This window comes from Saccostrea echinata, unplaced genomic scaffold (assembly GCF_033153115.1).
Source record: "Saccostrea echinata isolate AGI-Se365-2 ecotype Australia unplaced genomic scaffold, CSIRO_AGI_Sech_v1 ptg000058l, whole genome shotgun sequence".
Taxonomy (NCBI): Eukaryota; Metazoa; Mollusca; class Bivalvia; order Ostreida; family Ostreidae; genus Saccostrea; species Saccostrea echinata.
In genome coordinates, this window is record NW_026889807.1 from 3,142,598 (window position 1) to 3,161,881 (window position 19,284).

The 19,284-nt window shown below is 33.5% G+C and overlaps 1 protein-coding gene across 3 annotated transcripts in view; it reads left to right on the plus strand.

Moving 5' to 3' along the window:
- The window catches only part of LOC133174702 (aminopeptidase N-like), a 34,832-nt gene that overhangs the window by 13,314 nt on the left and 2,234 nt on the right, over window positions 1-19,284 (plus strand). Inside the window, exons 4-20 of one of the 3 annotated variants that reach the window (XM_061309785.1) lie at window positions 2,424-2,541; window positions 3,114-3,234; window positions 9,436-9,590; window positions 10,048-10,161; window positions 10,468-10,602; window positions 10,915-10,980; window positions 11,845-11,910; window positions 12,172-12,353; window positions 12,438-12,535; window positions 12,804-12,934; window positions 13,120-13,175; window positions 13,403-13,550; window positions 13,829-13,905; window positions 14,129-14,239; window positions 14,780-14,947; window positions 15,706-15,846; window positions 17,318-17,396. In XM_061309785.1, coding sequence (XP_061165769.1) covers window positions 2,424-2,541; window positions 3,114-3,234; window positions 9,436-9,590; window positions 10,048-10,161; window positions 10,468-10,602; window positions 10,915-10,980; window positions 11,845-11,910; window positions 12,172-12,353; window positions 12,438-12,535; window positions 12,804-12,934; window positions 13,120-13,175; window positions 13,403-13,550; window positions 13,829-13,905; window positions 14,129-14,239; window positions 14,780-14,947; window positions 15,706-15,846; window positions 17,318-17,396 — 1,966 coding nt within the window. Of the gene's footprint in view, window positions 1-2,423; window positions 2,542-3,113; window positions 3,235-9,435; window positions 9,591-10,047; window positions 10,162-10,467; window positions 10,603-10,914; window positions 10,981-11,844; window positions 11,911-12,171; window positions 12,354-12,437; window positions 12,536-12,803; window positions 12,935-13,119; window positions 13,176-13,402; window positions 13,551-13,828; window positions 13,906-14,128; window positions 14,240-14,779; window positions 14,948-15,705; window positions 15,847-16,655; window positions 16,738-17,317; window positions 17,397-18,962; window positions 19,045-19,284 lie in introns of all 3 variants that reach the window. The other 2 variants (XM_061309783.1, XM_061309784.1) reach the window with 2 other exon arrangements.

The window sequence follows — 19,284 nt, forward strand, 5'->3', positions numbered from 1 at the left end:
GCCTGAAAAAACTCATGTTGACCCTCAGGGCCAAAGGGCCTCTTGCAAAGCTTATGCAATGAAATTAAATACATCATAAGTTTTTTCTATTATCTTTGTGCAAAACCTTTGCATATTTTAATCTTCTATACTTTCTTCTGTCATTTCTTAACATATTTGCTCATTGTATCCCCTCTTATTTCCTTCATGTTTTTAGCAATATTTTTTAAACTTTTATATTAAACCTTTAGAATGGACATTTCTTGTTTTGTATCAAAGGCTTCAGGATGCATTCAGTTTATGATATATGGAAGTAAAAGGACTTTAGGTTTCTGTGATTTTCATTTAAAAATTATGACCTGATTTTTTCAAACTTTCCGTCAAAATCTTTAAAAAAACGATGATTTGGTAATAAAACAAGAATTAGCAAGATTTTAATTGTGAATAATCATAAAACCATGTAAAGCAATTTTATACTCGGATTAATCTCGTATACTCCCGTTCAAAGTATATTAAGAAACAGAATAGAAGCAAAATGTTCACATGTCTTTGAGCATGTATGTAGGCCTTTTTTTTTTCTTTTTTTTTCTTTAGAAATGCCTACGTGCAAGTCTGTGTGATTTACACACCAAAAATTTACACTAAACTTAAAACATTCCTTTTATTTACACTTTACATGAGTAAATGCACCAAAAATGTTTGAATTTCTCGCTGCCCTATATCGTCAATTTTTTATTAACGTCTCTGTAGCCTCATTGTTACGTCACTTTAGCACGAGTTTCACCGTGTATATTTCTACGCTTGAGGATACACAAAAATGACTTTCCAATCAATTTCACAGTTGGCTTAGTAGAAAAAGACAGCAAATGTAAATATGTATATTTGATAATTGTGATTTGTCATTTAGCAAAATTTGTGAAAAAGTCCTAAATTAATTAACTTTTTATTTTATCAAGGATTCTTAAAAATATTTAATACTCATTGGTAGGGAGGGCTTGATAGACAAAAGCATATCCTATTTCAGCTTTTAACAGCCATATCATACAAGAAGGGCATACATATGAAGTATACGAAGTTCTTCTATTATAATAAAGTTCAATTATAGGTTGGATCCAATATACTCATAAATTTGAAGTTATTCAAAAACAATTATTTCGAAATATTTGTAAAACTATATCTAGTGTTAATAGTAAGCTAGAAAAAACTGCAGAGATCGGTTTCCTATATTTCCCCTTCTTAATTTAGTTTTAATCATCGAAACAAAACACAGAGATAAATCTTTTTTTTTTTTTTTTTTTTTTTTTGGTAAAGAATTAACTTTGTTCCTTATTTTTTCTTCCTTGGAAGAGGAGGGGTTTTAGAAAAGTCAGCTAAAAACATTTACAGATACGTTGACGCTTATGAAATTTACAACAGAAGGAAACAGACATCAAAAAAAAAAATTCTTATGTTTACCCATTCTCAATCCAGAGTTGTTCCCGCTACGCTCCCACATACACCTCTGTCAACCCTTGTTATACAAGATTCTTGGAAAATTTGTAAATGATTAAAAATTGTGTTGATAATCGTTTCTAATTATTTTTCTTATCGGAAAACATTATTTATTTTAATTTATTACATTTTAAAAGGATTTTTAATTAGGATTTTAATTTTTACTCCGCAAAATAGTTCCCAAAAAAACTTTGACAATAAATCGTTTTGAGGGATTAGAGATTTAAAATATACGATGAATTATCATCTTTATTGATAATTACAATAATTAGTTACTATTTAAATTTCAAATTTTCGCCGTTTAAAATTTGTACAAGAATCTTGTACAATGAGCGTTGACAGAGGTGTTGTGAGAGTAGCGGAAGACAACATTCGATAGAGAATGTTATTATACCTCTGTAATTTTTTTCTATATAAAAATATGACGAAAAAACATGCTATTTTTTCCAAACAGCCCCTACCGTGGAATAATTTTTGTGCTATTTGCCCATGGTGAAATAGTCATTAAACTATTCACCGGCAGCATTCTGTTTCCCTCACTTTTCATCTCGGAACTCTTCTGGTTTATCTACATGTAGATTATGACGAGTAAAGACTGCTTCGGTATAATAAAACACCTATTTACTGATTATTCGGACTATAGCAAGTTTATCGTCCCCCTCGAAAGCAACTATTTCCCTCGGCTGCGCTTCGGGAAATAGTTGCTGTCTTGGGGAACGATAAACTTGCTATTGTCCTCATAACCAGTAAATAGGTGTATAATGTTTACCATTGTTGCAGGATAATCCAAAGTGACTTATCTTTGACATATTATCACATCACATTTTTTAAACTACATGTGTACGTTTCCTTTGAAATTTTTGAATTGTTATAAACTAGAAGAAAAAAAAAACAACATTCTTAATAAAAAAAAATGTAAATATCATGCTCTTATACTTCATATTTATTCAAAGGGGCAACGGATGGATAGCAGATCGATTTAAAACCACGCCTCCTGTATCCACATATTTATTAGCGTTTATCGTCAGTGACTTTAACTACAAAGAGGATAAAACAGCTAACAATATAACTGTACGTAGTCTTGTTTGTTACCTGTTCATTGTTATGTTTCATGTTTTAATATTTTACCCTAGCAAGAATATAAACAAATAAAACATAACTTAACGCAGTCCTTGTTAGCTAGTTAAACATTATTTGAAACATTTCGTATTGCAATCTACAATCCTAATGCCCACTTTCATCTCATCTATTTTATCCTTTATTTCTAAGTAAACCATTGTTGTTTATCAGCTAGTAAACACTGCTAAGCATATTACCCTTACAGATTTCTTGAGCAGTGGCTCTTCTATCAATGAAACGTACAATGACGTACATATCAATAATTCAATATTTAATCTTATTAATCCTACTTTAAATGATTACTTGTACACATATAAATATAAACAATAAAATACACATGTTCAAAAGTATCACAAAATACTGAACAGTACCTAGTGACCGCTTTATGAAATATATTTCAGATTGCCCGAGTTTCATTTTTGCATTTGTTTGCACTGTTAATGCCATCTATTTTTGTTCGCTTTTGAACATATTCATAAAACTCCTACCTGTCAGGCCTTTCAGCACTTATATTTTTTATTTAGTATAGGGCTTGGTCCAGACCTGAGGCTATAAACCAGACCGAGTATGCGCTTTCTGTTGGAACCAAGGTGCTTACCTACTTTGAAGACTATTTTGGTATTCCCTTTCCACTTCCAAAGCAAGGTAGGATTCTCTTTTCCATCTATCCGATTGTTAGGCCAAGAAATATATTCATGTTGTTTTACCCGCTTTATTTATACGTTTATCATTTCTTAGGAAGTTTAAGTTTTTAGGTCACCTGAGTCACTCAGGTGACCTATTGCTATCCGTTTTTGTCCGTCGGCGTGCGTCGTCCGTCGTCCATCGTGCGTCGTGCGTTAACATTTGAACATTTTCAGCTTCTTCTCTGAAACCGCTCAACCAATTTCAACCAATTTTGGCATATAGCATCTGTGGGTGAAGGGGAACAAAAATTATGAATTTCATGGTCCCTGCCCCCCCTGGGGCCTGAGGGGTGGGGCTAAAACCACCAAAATTAATGCAATCTTTAAAAATCTTCTTCTTTACTCCTGGACATCAAGCAGTCAAACTGTTGACATGATTGTAATAAGCATTAAGCTCTCTACCAAAATTGTGAAATTCATGGCCCCAGGGTCAGGGGTTCTGGTGCTAGGGCGGGGCTATATAGATCATATAGTGAAAGTGCATTATTTCTTTGAAAATCTTCTTCTCTGCTCCTGGGTATTATTGAAACAAATTGAATACATAGTTATGATAAGCAAGGGTGACTCTACCAAAATTGTGAAATTCATGGCCCCAGGGTCAGGGGTTCTGGTGCTAAGGGCGGGGCTATATAGATCATATAGTGAAAGTGCATTATTTCTTTGAAAATCTTCTTCTCTGCTCCTGGGTATTATTGAGACAAATTGAATACATAGTTATGATAAGCAAGAGTGACTCTACCAAAATTATGAAATTCAAGGCCCCAGGGTCAGGGGTTCTGGTGCTAAGGGCGGGGCTATATAGATCATATAGTGAAAGTTCATTATTTCTTTGAAAATCTTCTTCTCTGCCCCTGGATATTATTGAAACAAGAGGCCCATGGGCAACATCGCTCACCTGAGTAACTTTGGCCATGCTGTTCATTACAAGACTTCCCCCCTTGTAATACCTATTGTGGCCCGCCCTACCCCCGGGCGCAATGATTTGAACAATTTAGAATCTACACTACCCCAGGATGCTTCCACATAAGTTTCAGTTTTTCTGGTCCAGTGGTTCTTGAGAAGATTTTTAAAGATTTTTCCTATATATTTCAATGTTTCCCTATTGTGGCCCCGCCCTACCCCCGCGGGTCATGATTTGAACAATTTAGAATCTACACTACCCCAGGATGCTTCCACATAAGTTTCAGTTTTTCTGGCTCAGCGGTTCTTGAGAAGAAGATTTTTAAAGATTCTTCCTATATATTTTAATGTAAAACTTGTATTCCCTATTGTGGCCCCGCCCTACCCCCGGGGGTCAAGATTTGAACAATTTAGAATCTACACTACCCCAGGATGCTTCCACATAAGTTTCAGCTTTTCTGGCTCAGCGGTTCTTGAGAAGAAGATTTTTAAAGATTTTTCCTATATATTTCAATGCAAAACTTGTATTCCCTATTGTGGCCCTGCCCTACCCCGGGGGTCAAGATTTCAACAATTTAGAATCTACACTACCCCCAGGATGCTTCCACTTAAGTTTCAGCTTTTCTGGCTCAGTGGTTCTTGAGAAGAAGATTTTTAAAGATTTTCCCTATATATTTCAATGTAAAACTTGGATTCCCTATTGTGGCCCCGCCCTACCCCCGGGGGTCATGATTTTAACAATTTAGAATCTACACTATCCCAGGATGCTTCCACATAAGTTTCAGCTTTTCTGGCTCAGTGGTTCTTGAGAAGAAGATTTTTAAAGATTTTCCCTATATATTTCAATGTAAAACTTGTATTCCCTATTGTGGCCCCGCCCTACTCCCGGGGGTCATGATTTTAACAATTTAGAATCTACACTATCCCAGGATGCTTCCACGTAAGTTTCAGCTTTTCTGGCCCAGTGGTTCTTGAGAAGAAGATTTTTTAATGACCCCACCCTATTTTTGTCTTTTCTTGATTATCTCCCCTTGTAAGGGGACTTGGCCCTTTATTTTAACAATTTAAACTCCCCTTCACCCAAGGGTACTTTGTACTAAGTTTGGTTAAAATTGGCCCAGTGGTTCTTGAGAAGAAGTTGAAAATGTGAAAAGTTTACAGACGGAAGGACGGACAGACGGACGGACAGACGGACGGACGACGGACAACGGGTGATCAGAAAAGCTCACTCGAGCTTTCAGCTCAGGTGAGCTAACAAATTGAATACATAGTTATGATAAGCAAGGGTGACTCTACCAAAATTGTGAAATTCATGGCCCCAGGATCAGGGATTCTGTTGCTAGGGCAAGGCTATATAGATCATATAGTGCAAGTGCATTATTTCTTTGTAAATCTTCTTCTCTACTCCTGGGTATTATTGAAACAAATTAAATACATAGTTATGATAAGCAAGAGTGACTCTACCAAAATTGTGAAATTCATGGCCCCAGGGTCAGGGGTTCTGTTGCTAGGACGGGACTCTATTTATTATATAGTGAAAATACATTAATTCTTCTTTTTTTGCTCCTGGGTATTATTTAAACAAACTAAGTATATAGTTATGATAAGCAAGGATGCCTCTTCCAAAATTGTGAAATTCAAGGCCCCAGGGACAGGGATTCTGGTGCTAGAGCGGGGCTATATAGATCCTATAGTAAAGGTGAATTATTTCTTTGAAAATCTTCTTCTCTGCCCCTGGGTATTTTTAAACGAACTATGTACACTGTTATGATACGCAAGGATACCTCTTCCAAAATGGTGAATTTCATGGCCCTAGGGTCAAGGGTTCTGGTGAAAAGGGGGGGGGGATCTATTGATTATATAGTGAAAAAGCAAAATTTCTTTTAAAATATTCTTTTCTGCTTCTGGTGAAAAAGCAAAGAAGCTAAGTGTATAGTTATGATGAGCAAGAGTGCTTTTTCCAGAGTAGTGAATTTCATGACCCCTGGGTCAGATGTGCTGGTTTAAGGGTGGGGCTCTTGATAATATAGTGAAAATGCATTAATTCTTTTAAATAATCCTGTCTGCTCCTTAGTGTTAAGCAGATAAACAAAGTGATAACTTATGATGAACAAACTTCTGGTCCCATGGTCAGAGGCTCTGGTATTTCTTGGGGGGGGGGGGGGGGGGGGTTCTATTGATAATATAGTGAATCTGAGTAAAAATGCATTATTTCTTTAAAAATCTTCTTTGCACCTGGGCATATCAGAGGCAAAAAGAGTAAAAGTTTTAATAAGGAAGGGTATTTTTACCAGATTTTTGAACATCTGGACTATTTGGTCAAGTGTTCTGGTCCTTGCCTGGGCTCTATTAATTTGTATGCTACTGAGAGGAGTTATTCCCCTTTGCCATTTACTTTTGATGATTAATCACTGTAAATAAAGTATTTGAAAGGTTAATAGAATAAGAGAATTATGCAAGAATTTTTATTGTATAATACAAAAAGTACTTTCATAGTTCTAATGATCAGGTAGACTTGTAATTAATAGACAAATAAAAATGAGACAAAAATTACTTGTTTTATTAAATGTTCATTAAAGACCAAGAGAGGCCAATGTAAGACATCTCCACAAGGAATTTAAATAGTACAGAAGCACTCATAGTTTGTTAATATACTGTATGGTGATAGTGAAAAATTGGGAACAGATATGAACCTAATTTATGAACTGTTTATGAATACTAAACTAATTATTTTGTTGATCCCGATCACCCTATTTTTCTTGCTTTTGGGCAACAAAGTTTCACCTTTCAATTTTATACTCTAGGGATCCTCTAAATTGTTGTATTATACTCAGGTGACCGTTAAGGCCCTTGGGCCTCTTGTTAATGATCACAACGAAAAGGGTCTTTACTTTGTACCACACAGAAGTCGACTGACACGGCGATTTTAACGATTGGATACAATTATAATCATTTAAAATGAATTAATGTACATTAAGTACAGTCTTTATTGCTGCATAACGTCCTTACATGTACGAGGGTTGTCCGGTAAAATCGTGGACAAGTTGTCTAAATTGAAAAATATTCATCACTGCGTTCTAAAACTTTCACTACTTTTCAGTACATTTTTCATCAATATACATAGCAAATTTCAAATAGATATCTGCTCAAATAAACAAAATATGAGACTTTTTGTTATGTGTGGTATCGCCTTACGGTGCACGGATGATAACGTCAAAGTGTCTAAAGCAGCGTCACGTTTCCTCTTTGCTAAACAAAACTTGGATAAGCCCCACTAAAATTCGGGGATTTCATTGATGCACATACATGATTTTCCCTTTATTCCTCCATAAACAGTCGATGAACCAATCTCGCACACACATGGGACCTTCTGAAGATTTAATAGTAAGTTATGGACAGTACTCTCACTATCATTCAACTAAATAGGCTACCTTATATCGACGGTCTGCAGTGACAGCGTCATTACTACATCTAAATCAAACTGAACTGCTCTCCGGTGCGCCGTAACGTCACCAAACGTCGCCATTTTTCGTGTGTTGCGTTTACCACTTTCCCATTTCAATTGCTCGGAAAACTCCCAAAAATTAAGCAAATGCCTTGATATTTTACAAAAGGCGAAATAATAGATAGTGGATTAAAAATAGGATAATTTTTACCCCAACCTTATCTATTTAATACTTTTATTTCGAAATAATACTCGAGTATTCGCTAATAAAACCTGGTTTTTTATCGTGCGCAGTAGGACCGTACCCTGTGCACATTCAAGCATAATAAAATCTTTATTTTTGTCTTTATTTTATAAAAAATATTAAGATGCACTAAAATATGATGAATAAACATTTGCTGAAAATTTCAGCTTAGTTCGGCTATTATTTTTCGAGAAAAACGTTTTGTCCACGATTTTACCGGACAATACTCGTATATAAACATGGAATCGTGTTAAATGTTGCAGGAAATCAAAGAGGAATCATATCTTCAATATGATAAATGTGTCAAGACAAAAAAAAGTTTTGCTGGTAATGTTATTAGGTTGATATCTTGGATAGTTGGATAGTAAAGGGTTTATTAAGGGGTGAGGGAGGGTGCCTAGCCCAGTATAATTTTCAAAATTTTATACTTACCTGGGTTGTTCGAAATTTCGCAACCAGTCACGGTAGCCTAGAGGTAGGGCCTTCGCTTCATGATCAGGAGACCCAAGTCCGATTCTCATTCATCGCGCCGCGTCAAACCTAAGACGTAAACACAACTAGTGACTGTTCCTTCGCATAGCGCCCGGCATCAGAAGTGAAAGTCGCTGATCTATCGGATAAGACCTTAAAAACCGAGGTCCTGTATCACAGTAGGCGTTGGTACGATAAAGAACCCCTACTGCGCAATGGCCCCGAGTGCCGAGTATAGGTCTAAATTTGAAGCCCTTCACCATTCGGTGACGTCTTTGTATGAGTGAAAAATTCTCAAATGGGACGTTAAACTACATACAATCAATACAATCAACGAAATGTTCTCGGACATATTTTGGCCCTTTTCAATAAGGACTACCTTTCTTCTGAAATTTACTTCTTTTAAATGAAGAAAAATATTAAGTCAAAACTTGGCATTTGTAATAATGTAGCAATTTTTACTATGAACCACTTGATTTTTATTTTCGTTTTTACCAAATTTTAAAGCGATATGACTACTGACTATCAAAAACTTTGTTTGTAAATTAGTGAATGTTGACCGTTATCTTAAATTTTGGATAAGGTTGAAATTTTAGATTCTAACAATACGACTTTATTGTTAAAACCAAATTTGTATAAAATATGACGTTAAATCAAAAAACAAAATACAAAAAAAAGTTGTGACGGAAATCCGCAAACTTTTCAAACAGCCCTCCTTCATTGTAATCTAGGCTAAAAATGTTTTTTTGAACCCAAATTGAGGTGTTTTTTTCTGAAGGAAAATCTAAAATTTTCTGGGTCCCCTCTTACAAGCATTGTATTACTTAGATGGAGTTGATCAATTTTATGCTAGACATTAAAAAGTGATCAACAATCTCAAATTATTTTCAAGTAAAAAATAATGTACTATTTCATTGACATTGCAACATGGTCTTCTTTTTAAAAAGCAGTTATTTAACCCGGTTAACACGGATTTAGCTTGTTCATCTTTGTTGTTCATAATTACGGATTTAGCTTGTTCATCTTTGTTGTTCATAATTACGGACTTAGCTTGTTCATCTTTGTTGTTCATAATTATGCTGTGTTCAATTCCTCTACAGATATGATAGCACTTCCGGACTTTGCTGCTGGTGCCATGGAGAACTGGGGATTGATAACATACAGAGAGACCGCCATGTTATACGACAAACACGAGTCGTCAGAGTCTAATAAACAAAGGGTAGCAGTTGTAGTCTCACACGAACTAGCTCATCAGGTTTGCAATAACTTTATTTTAACTAACAGTGTCGCTGTAGGTTATGATGACTTCTTTCGTTGTTTTAAATAATACATTAGTCTTGAAATGACTAGATTTGGAATTAGCAATATTTTAACATTTTTCCTTTTGAAAGTTTTTTTTTTCTAGGAAAAGTGACTAGTTTAAAATCGTTTTCAATATGCAAACTAATTTACTACTTCCCTATCTTAAGTCCATACATGTCTATTAGAGGGGGCTTATCCAAAATTATTAAATATAGGAGGGGGTACATATGTAAGAAAAAAGTTAAATGACAAGGGAAACTCACAATATGTGTAGTTAAAATGAATTAGACAGCATATATCAAAACATTCTCAATCTTATGGGGAGGTGGCGGTTTCCTTTCTGACATCTCCACTGGACTTGTGTAATTTATATTACGAGATACTCAACAATCTACTTCCTTTTTCTTCAGTGGTTTGGCAATCTTGTCACCCCGTCCTGGTGGGATGACCTTTGGTTAAATGAAGGATTCGCCAGCTTTGTAGAATACATGGGTGTAGACTACGTTCATCCGGACTGGAAAATGGTTCGTTGATTTCCTGATAAATTTGAAGAGCATGATGATGATGAAAAAGGGAGAGAGAGAGAATATGAACTTGAGTAGAACTCAAACTTTCTTGCAGAAGTCCTCTTTGCCATGTTAACTGATTTTTGTAACTTAAAAAAATGCCTCAAACGTTCCTTTGAATGCTTTTATTTAATCAGTAAGAAATTGTTGTCTCTTTCATGGAAACTGCAACTGTCTTTCTATTTTTTCTTCTTTTTTGCCTTAGAGATAAGCATTTGCGTATTCTATTACACATACTGATATTCCCCTTTCTTCAATACTTAGTTCGATCAAATTGTTGTTGAAGACGTACAAGATGTTTTTAACTTTGATGGACTAGTGACGTCACATCCGGTTTATGTACCTGTTTCTCACCCTGATGAGATCAATGAGATATTCGATAGAATATCGTATGGAAAGGTATTTCAAACATTCTACTTATTCTTTTTTAACAATTCTAATGAACAAATTATTTTAAGGTCACCTACTTCACGCATCTGACTTGGTATTTTTGGGGGGGTTCTTTTTGTCACCGTGCGTTGTGCGCAGCTCGTCGTTGTTATACTTTTAAACATTTTCAACTTCTGATGAAAATGGCCAAGACTTTCTTTTTACCAGTTAATAGTATGTAGTATCCATGGGTGAAGAAGAAAAGAAACTGTGATGTTAAATCGGAAATTCCCATCAGCAATCAAAAAGTTTTACTCTATGATGTATCCATTTACATTTCAGGGTGCTTCCATCATTCGGATGATGAGGTTTTTCCTAGGAGAGGGAACATTTAAAAATGGTCTTAAGGTGCGGTACTCATCATTTGTTGAAGAAAAAAAGTAAAGGATAATCTCAGTTAGGGACTTAACAATGATTGGAGACGGCTTAGTTTAAGTTCATTAATTGGCATGTTAGTCAAAGCTCAGTAAATGTTGTGAAGTTTGTCTTTTAGAAGATATAATAATATCAAGTTTAAAGTCAGTACATGTGCTAAGTTTAATTTACCGCATAAATGTTTATCTTAAAAAAACGAATAAGTGGAACAATATTTAAGTTTCTTTCTCATTTATATTTTAATTATTTACATTTTACATTTAAATTTCCGTTTTGATAAAGGTTAAATTTAGAAAGCACAGGGCATATGCGAGTTTATCTTTGATATATTGACACTTGTGAAAAATGTAATATATGGGCATACAATTAGCAACGAAGTTTGTAGAACTTGAGTCCTAACCAATTCTATAAATTTATTTCAAAAATGTATTCACATCAAATCAATTAGCGCTCCAGATTGTCTTCTTCGAATTAATTAAACGCAATATGCATTATATACAGAATTGAAATTAAAAATTGAGTAAAATTGGTACATGTGCAAAATTTGGAAATTGAACAAGATTTCAATTTGGCTATTATCTATTTCATACTTTCAATAAAATCAATCTTAATTTTGGAGAAGACAGTATTTTTAGTGTTTAATTTGGGTCTAATACTTACTTCTAAGTTAGATATAAAAAACAAAAGGACCCAACTCTAGCCTTAATATTCCTGAAAGAGAAAAAAAAAACAACATATTTTTTTGAAAGCTTATACTTAAAAACACAGTATGAAAATCCTGCATGATTTAGATAAAGACAAGATTCTCAGTTCTTAATTCTATTTTGCAATTATTAGAGATATCTGAAGAAACTGGAATATAAAGCAGCTTTCCATGACGACTTGTGGTACGCTCTTGGAAATGTAAGTGAAAATACATCTTATATATACATAAAATTGAAATAAAGAATGTATATTTCTGCTGTTTTCACAATTATGAACTTAAGTTTGAAACACTTAAATTCATTATCGCATTGTCAAAATATAGTAAAGAGGCAGCTCCAATGTTTTCTTCCATTCTTCTTTTCTGGTTATACATATAAATGTACATCTTTTTTCAGTAGGTTGATTTCATCTTTACAAAAATGGTCATTTTATATATATTGTATTTGATTTTCATTTCAGCAATCTGCCATAGAGCAAAAGAATATAAATGTTAAGGAGATTATGGATACATGGACACTTCAAATGAATTTTCCCGTCGTCAAGGTAACTGTCATGGCGGACGGCAACATCCGCCTCACACAGAAAAGATATCTCAGGGATTATGACGCAGTGGATCCTGGGAAATATGTGTCACCTTTTAAGTAAGAAAAGAAGAGAGAAAGATAAATTTTTTTTCCATAACGTTTTATTCATTTATATAAATAGTTGACATTTGTAAATTACAGTTACAAATGGGAAATACCATTTACTTATACAACAAAATCCAGTCCAAACTTTAATCAAACTGACGGTGATATTCATTGGATGCATAAGACAGAACAAGGTTTGTATTTTTTGGATAGCCCGATTCTTGAATTGTGACATTTTCCTAATTATATTTGTGGTTTACATGATTAGATATTGTAGCTTAATTCCTCCCAAAATATCTAATTAGTTTGTGAGTTTGAATATCGCCGTTTCTAAAGAGTGTCCCCATTACCATCCCCCAATTATTCAAAGATAATCATATAGTCTGATTGAATTCCTCAAAACAAATTAGAGTTAGCTATTTTATTCTTTTATAAAAACAATTTTCCTTTGTGTCATTCTAGAAATAATAACATCAAATATACAACAATCTCATTGGATAATTGGTAATGTGATGCAGTATGGGTATTATCGCGTGACTTACAGTGATGAGAATTGGAATAGACTTATTCAGCAAATGGACGAGGACCACACGGTGAAAATTTCCTTAATTTGCCTTGCTTTTTTGCCAGCTTCAATAATGAATCTCTAATTACATGAAATAGTTACCCCTCATTAGATCAATTTTGTTCTATTAAACGGTTTTCAAAATTATCTTTTACCACTATTTTTAATAAAAAAATAAAATTTAAAAATATCGTTATTTTGGCTTTATTTCAGGTTATTCATTCAGTAAACAGAGCACAGATTATCAATGATGCATGGAATTTGGCTAAGTAAAAAAGCTGAATAATTTATTTGTTTTCAAACTGTAATTAAAAGAGCGAATATTGCAGACTGATAAAGCAAATGAATGAATATAAACAAGCTTGAAAATGCAAGGAATTTATTTTTCATAGTAAAATGTATAGTTTTTAAATAATGGAAGCATGTATAATTTTCTGATTTAAAAGCCCCTCCCCCAACATTGTTTTATTTCATACCATGCTGTATTTTTTTTTAGATCAGGAGACTTAAGCATGACTATTGCCCTTAAAACTGTGAATTATTTAGACAAAGAGACAGAATTCGTGGCCTGGCAAGCAGCTCTGCGTGAATTAGGTTACGTAGATTCAATGCTAGAAAGGACAGCGTTGTACGGGCCATTTTCTGTAAGTATTGTTTAAAAAATCAAGCAATTTCATATACAACATGTGTATTGAAATTCTACTTCAATTTTGATAAAGTCATTTATTTAGATCTAAATGATACAAATATACATTTGGTATGAAGTATTGTCTTTGCAAAATGATTCAATGAAAGATATTTTTGCTGTAAATGACTTACATTGCTGTATTAATGTTCAATAACCATATAAGTTAGACTTTATAATTTGATATACAGTATGTACATTAAGAGCGAAATTATTTTCGTGTCTTTCAATTTTCAGAAATTCATGAGAAACAAAGTCAGTGGTATATTTAATCCTTCTTCTTTGAGCAGTTCTAATTTTACTCACCTTGAATCGTAAGTATTGCAAATAAATTACAGATGATAGGGACTATAGACTTTGTTATCTAATGCTTTTTAATTTAATTTTACCATGGAAATCATTGATATAATTGGTATTTGATAATCTTATGTACAAATTATAAGGGTATATGAAAATCTACTTCTGTCACTTTCTTTCAAATTAAGACAAAAAGGAGTTCAGTATACATCATTGTACTTTAAAAAAAAAAAATTCCAGGTATGTTAATACACTGATAGCTGCTGAAGCGTGTAAATATGGATTGCAAAGTTGTGTCGATGAGGCGTCCAGACTTTTCAAACTCTGGAAACAAACACCACACAGTAATCCGTAAGTAAGATGTGGGAATATCAAAATTCTGCACGTGAAATATTAATTATATTATTTTAAGCTTATTTTATTGGGTTTGCCTTTTTCTATTTGGTCATAATCGAAATTTTGTGATATTTTCATCGAAATTTTCAACTTTAATTAAGATATTATTGATTATACAATAGGAAAAGTAAGAATTTCACATAGGTACGCTAATGCATGGATTGTTGCTTTAGACAAATAAGCGAGGGTATGTCACCATGTTTGTCAGGGCTCAGCAAGTCAACACTGTTGTTATATATGATCTTGAACATGTATATTACATATATTGTTAACACTGAAACATATTTGTTGCAACAAGCATATATCATATTGTTTATGAATCATAAGGAGTGTTTACATCACTATAGAAGATCATATTCAAAGCATCCGATAGCAAGTAATTAATGTTGTACATTTTTATAAACGTCATATAAATTGACCTAATTTCTAGGGTAGTGCATTATTGATGAGGTATATCGTATTAACATGGCACGTTTTCCTTCTTTTTTTCATTAGAATTCGGTCATCAATTCGTTTGACTGTTTACTGCTCATCCATTAGACATGGTGGTATTGAGGAATGGGATTTTGCCTACAAGATGTACCAGCAATCTAACCTAGCTTCAGAGAAATCTAGACTAATGCTGGCGTTATCTTGTTCCAAAGAAGTCTGGATTTTAAGTAGGTAAGGCTGATTCACAGAATGGAGATAAGACATTCAGTTCACTGAAATGTAATTGAAAGTTTATTGCGAGGTGGCTGAATTATGGAGCTCGGCCATTCCATCACCTTTACAGACCTTTCAGTGAAGATTTAGTGGAGTGAATGGCAAAGACTCATCCGGTTTATTTTTTATTTTTTTTTTTATTTTTGTGTAGTATGATTTGGATTCTGTATAATTCTAATGCAAAACCTACTAATGAATTAAAGTGTCTGGGATGCGATAAAGAATAGCTTGCTATGAAATGACTGATGAGCTTTGTAGGAATTGCAACTTATAGAAATGTAAAGATACACGATCAGCAGGAAATTGAAGATTCCTTGATGTACTTAGAGGTCCGTATTTTCTCTGTTTCTTGTTTCAATGGACTTTGAGCTTGATTACTTTTTCGTAATCTCCATATTTCATTATTTCACCGTTTTAACCATAACTTGAATAAATATTTAATCCCATATTCATTACCAATGGTTTAAAAGTCATGTTGAGGTAAAGCTGCAATGACAAGGGCAAAAAGTTCAATCAAGGAAAATCAGCGTTGAAAGAGAATGAAAACAAAAAACATATTCCCCATGTCCTTCTCAACATTTTTTTTATATTTTGCAGGTTTATTTAGAAAGCCCAGGAACATACGCAAAATGGCATATGACTTAATGGGAATTTAGAAGGAGTGGCCTCTGACATCATCATGCAAGCAATCATTAACGATGTTTTTATCATTGCAGATATCTTAAATATTCGCTTACGCCATCAGAAATACGTAAACAAGATGCTACTGACGTCATAACCTATATATCTAAGAATGAAATAGGGCGTGGCCTTGCCTGGGATTTTGTTCGAGAGCACTGGAGTCAGCTACTGAAAGAGTAAGCATCAACTATTTTTGATTTCATTTTGAACTGTTATAATTCTTTTTACAGAATTTATGAATTTTTAATCCGGTTCTCTCTCGATACATCTCTCTCTTTCTGTTAAATTTCTTGAATTCTTGAAATTGGTAAGTGATTTAAGATGTATGTATTTTATGTACTCTCATTTCTTCATCGTTGATTACTATTTTAGATCTAAATTCAGTGTGAAAAAAACATGTATGTTCTTTGCATATCTGCTAAATCTATAGATTTGACTCTCAGTCGGTTCCGATATCAATGAGATGATGTAGCCTAACCTCTTTATAACAGAAAACCAATTTTGCATAGCCAGATTAACCCGCTTTCTTCTGCCAATTTTTGTCATATTGTGGAATAAACAGTATATGCTACTGTTTGATTTGATGTAAATATGAACACGGAAATTCCAAACTATCTTCAGCTTTGAAATAAAGAAATAAGGTTCATTCCAAATGATTAAACTGTGTTTATTTCTGCATCTACATATGTAACCTATAAATGGAAAAATGTAGATAATTCACAGGGTAAAAACGTGTATAAAGCATAATAATTATAGAAGTTGTATTAACATAGATCAATTCATATATTTTACTCAAACAAAAATGACCTTTTGAATTAAGGGAAAAGAAATAGACTCAAGACTCACATAGACAGGAGAGGATATTAACAGTGGTTTTTTCATTGATATGCTTAGTAATGGTAATTACTGATAGTAAGGTGTAAAATTAGAGATTTGAAGTTCGTTTTAGTGTACACCTTGTTTACATGATTAATTAACATTTCAGACAGGGGAGTGTTTTATATAAATTTTCACGTCTTATTGCTGGAAGTTTGACTAAACTCAACACACGATATGAATTACGAGAGGTAATTTGGTCATAAAGGTGAAGCGCATGCATATGACCTAAGATTATACAGCTGGAATTCTGATTTTGCTTGCTTAGGGTTAGGTTTGATTTTGAGCATTGTTAATCCTATTAAAAATTCATAGAAAAAATCAAATAAAAAACATAACACTTTTAACAGTAAATTGTCTATGGATATTTTTTTTCATGATCATGAAAATGAGCATATGCGAATGTGACCGGTCGACAGGGGACGCTTACTCCTCCATGACACTTGATCCCACCTCAAATGTTTTATAGAGGTCTGTGTCTGCTTTGTTCCCGATTTATATTGTTTCAATGGACCTTTGAGCTTGATTACTGTTTGTTACCTCCATATTTCTTCTTGAATTACCAGTAACAAACCATCCATACATGTATTTGTAGGTCCTTTTGTTGTCCGAGCAAGCCTAAAAATACATGGGTGAATAAACTTTTTTGCTAATTAAAAAATTAATACAGGTATATCTTTCAACATTTGATATTTCAAAGTTTGCTTGTCAGGAGTCTACACAGTGGTTTCAGACCAATCTCGAAGATCATCTATGATTTCATTCTTTTAGCTTTGGAAACATGAGCAAATTCGGTAAAATGATAGCACGTGTATTACACCATGTCAATAGCCCCTTTGAATTGCATCAGGTAACAATGTTACACGTGTTTGTCATCTGTCAATGCGAGTGTTCGTGTGCACTGGAATGCATATACCGACTCACATATCAAAATTTGCACGGGTTCATGTCATGTTCTTGAGTAAATAAATGTTTTAAAAGTTTTTAGCTTATGTGAATGTTGATAGTAAATGATCCTCAGAAAGCACAGTGCAAAGTGAGAAAAGGGCCAGTATGTACATTGTTTAAAAAAAAAAACACTTAAAAATATAACTGAGGGGACAGAATCAGTTACTTATTTTGAGTAATTTATAAACAATGTAATACTTCAATTTTGCAGATTTTTAAACATTTAACGAAATAATGAACGTATTTCCATATAAATGATTGTTAAGACAGTCGAGTTTTCTCATTTAAAGTTTAAAAAGCTAGGAAGTATAATTAAACATTTTAAGTAATACACATTATAGATGCACTTATTATATTCCCGCTGGAAAAGCGGGGGATGTGTATAGTGATAGTGTCCGTCAGCCCATTACCCTTTGGTTTACCTATCTCTTATTCGCAACTCCTCTTATACCACCAAATGAAATTTAATGAGACTTTTACAAAAGTTCACAGAATTTTTGTTACATAGTGCCATTGTGCACCTATTAGTTTACTTTTTGATTGGACACATATTTCGGGTATCCAATAGCAAAACATAGACACTGACATTCTGTCTATATATAGAGGGGTACCCATCTCTTATCCGCGACTCCTCCTATACCACTGAATAAAATTAAATGATACTTTTGCAGAATCTTTATTACATAGTGCCATTGTGCACCTCCTATTTTACATTTTGATCTGATGCCTATCTCGGGTCTCCCATCGCAAAACATGGACTTTGCCATTATAATCATATGGGAGGCGGGGGTATCATTTGTGAGCTCAGTGCCCACAGTACTTCAAGTTTACTTTGTGTTGAATATTCTGACAAATCAAACAGACCAATAATGACAGAGAAATGTTTCCCGATAGGGTTGAAAGGTCTAAAGAAAACTTGCTATAAATCAAGGTTTTCTTTCCGTCATGTTTAGAATTTATCTGAGGAAGATTTACCATCACTTTTTTTAATGAATATCGTATACATCTAGGTGAAGACCAATCTTCTTATTGCAAAATATATATCATTTTAGGGATATAACACTATCATCGGTTTAAGTCTTAAATGAGCAATTCAATTTGGTTAATAAGTATAGAATTTGACATTTGTTCAAAATGTAAATTGATGGACAAGTAAACTAAAAAAAAAAGACAATTACGCGTTTCTCATTTTAATTTTTACGAACGGTATAACCGTAGAATGAAATATAGAATGAATGAAAGAAAGAATCATCACAAGTATAGATGAATATTTCCTCTCGAATTATTTACTCTTCAGTACAGTGTGAAATAACTTTAGACAATATCCCACACAAAAATCATTTCAATGCGGAATAAGTTTTGATGATACCCACTGATAGACAATATGATTAAAGATAAGTAGCATAAATATCTCCAAAACAGGAACAACAGGCATATGTTATTAATTGTCTTTGGTTATTTATTACAGATTTGGCGTGTCTTTATTTTCATTTACACGATTAATATCGGGAGTGACGTCACGGTTTAACACTAAGTTTGAACTTAGACAGGTATCTGAAATCTATGCTAAGCTTATTACTAAGGTGACAGACATCATATACATGCCTTATTTTTTTCTGCTTTTGGAGATTATAATCGCATTATAAAGTATTTTATGAACATGTCAAATTCTAGTCATTCATAACGTTCTTTCACTAAAGTTTCATTGTAAACTAAGAGCATATGAATAGATCAATTATTAGACAGAAAAAAATCTAGAAGTGCTATTTTCTTTTGAACAAAACATCTTT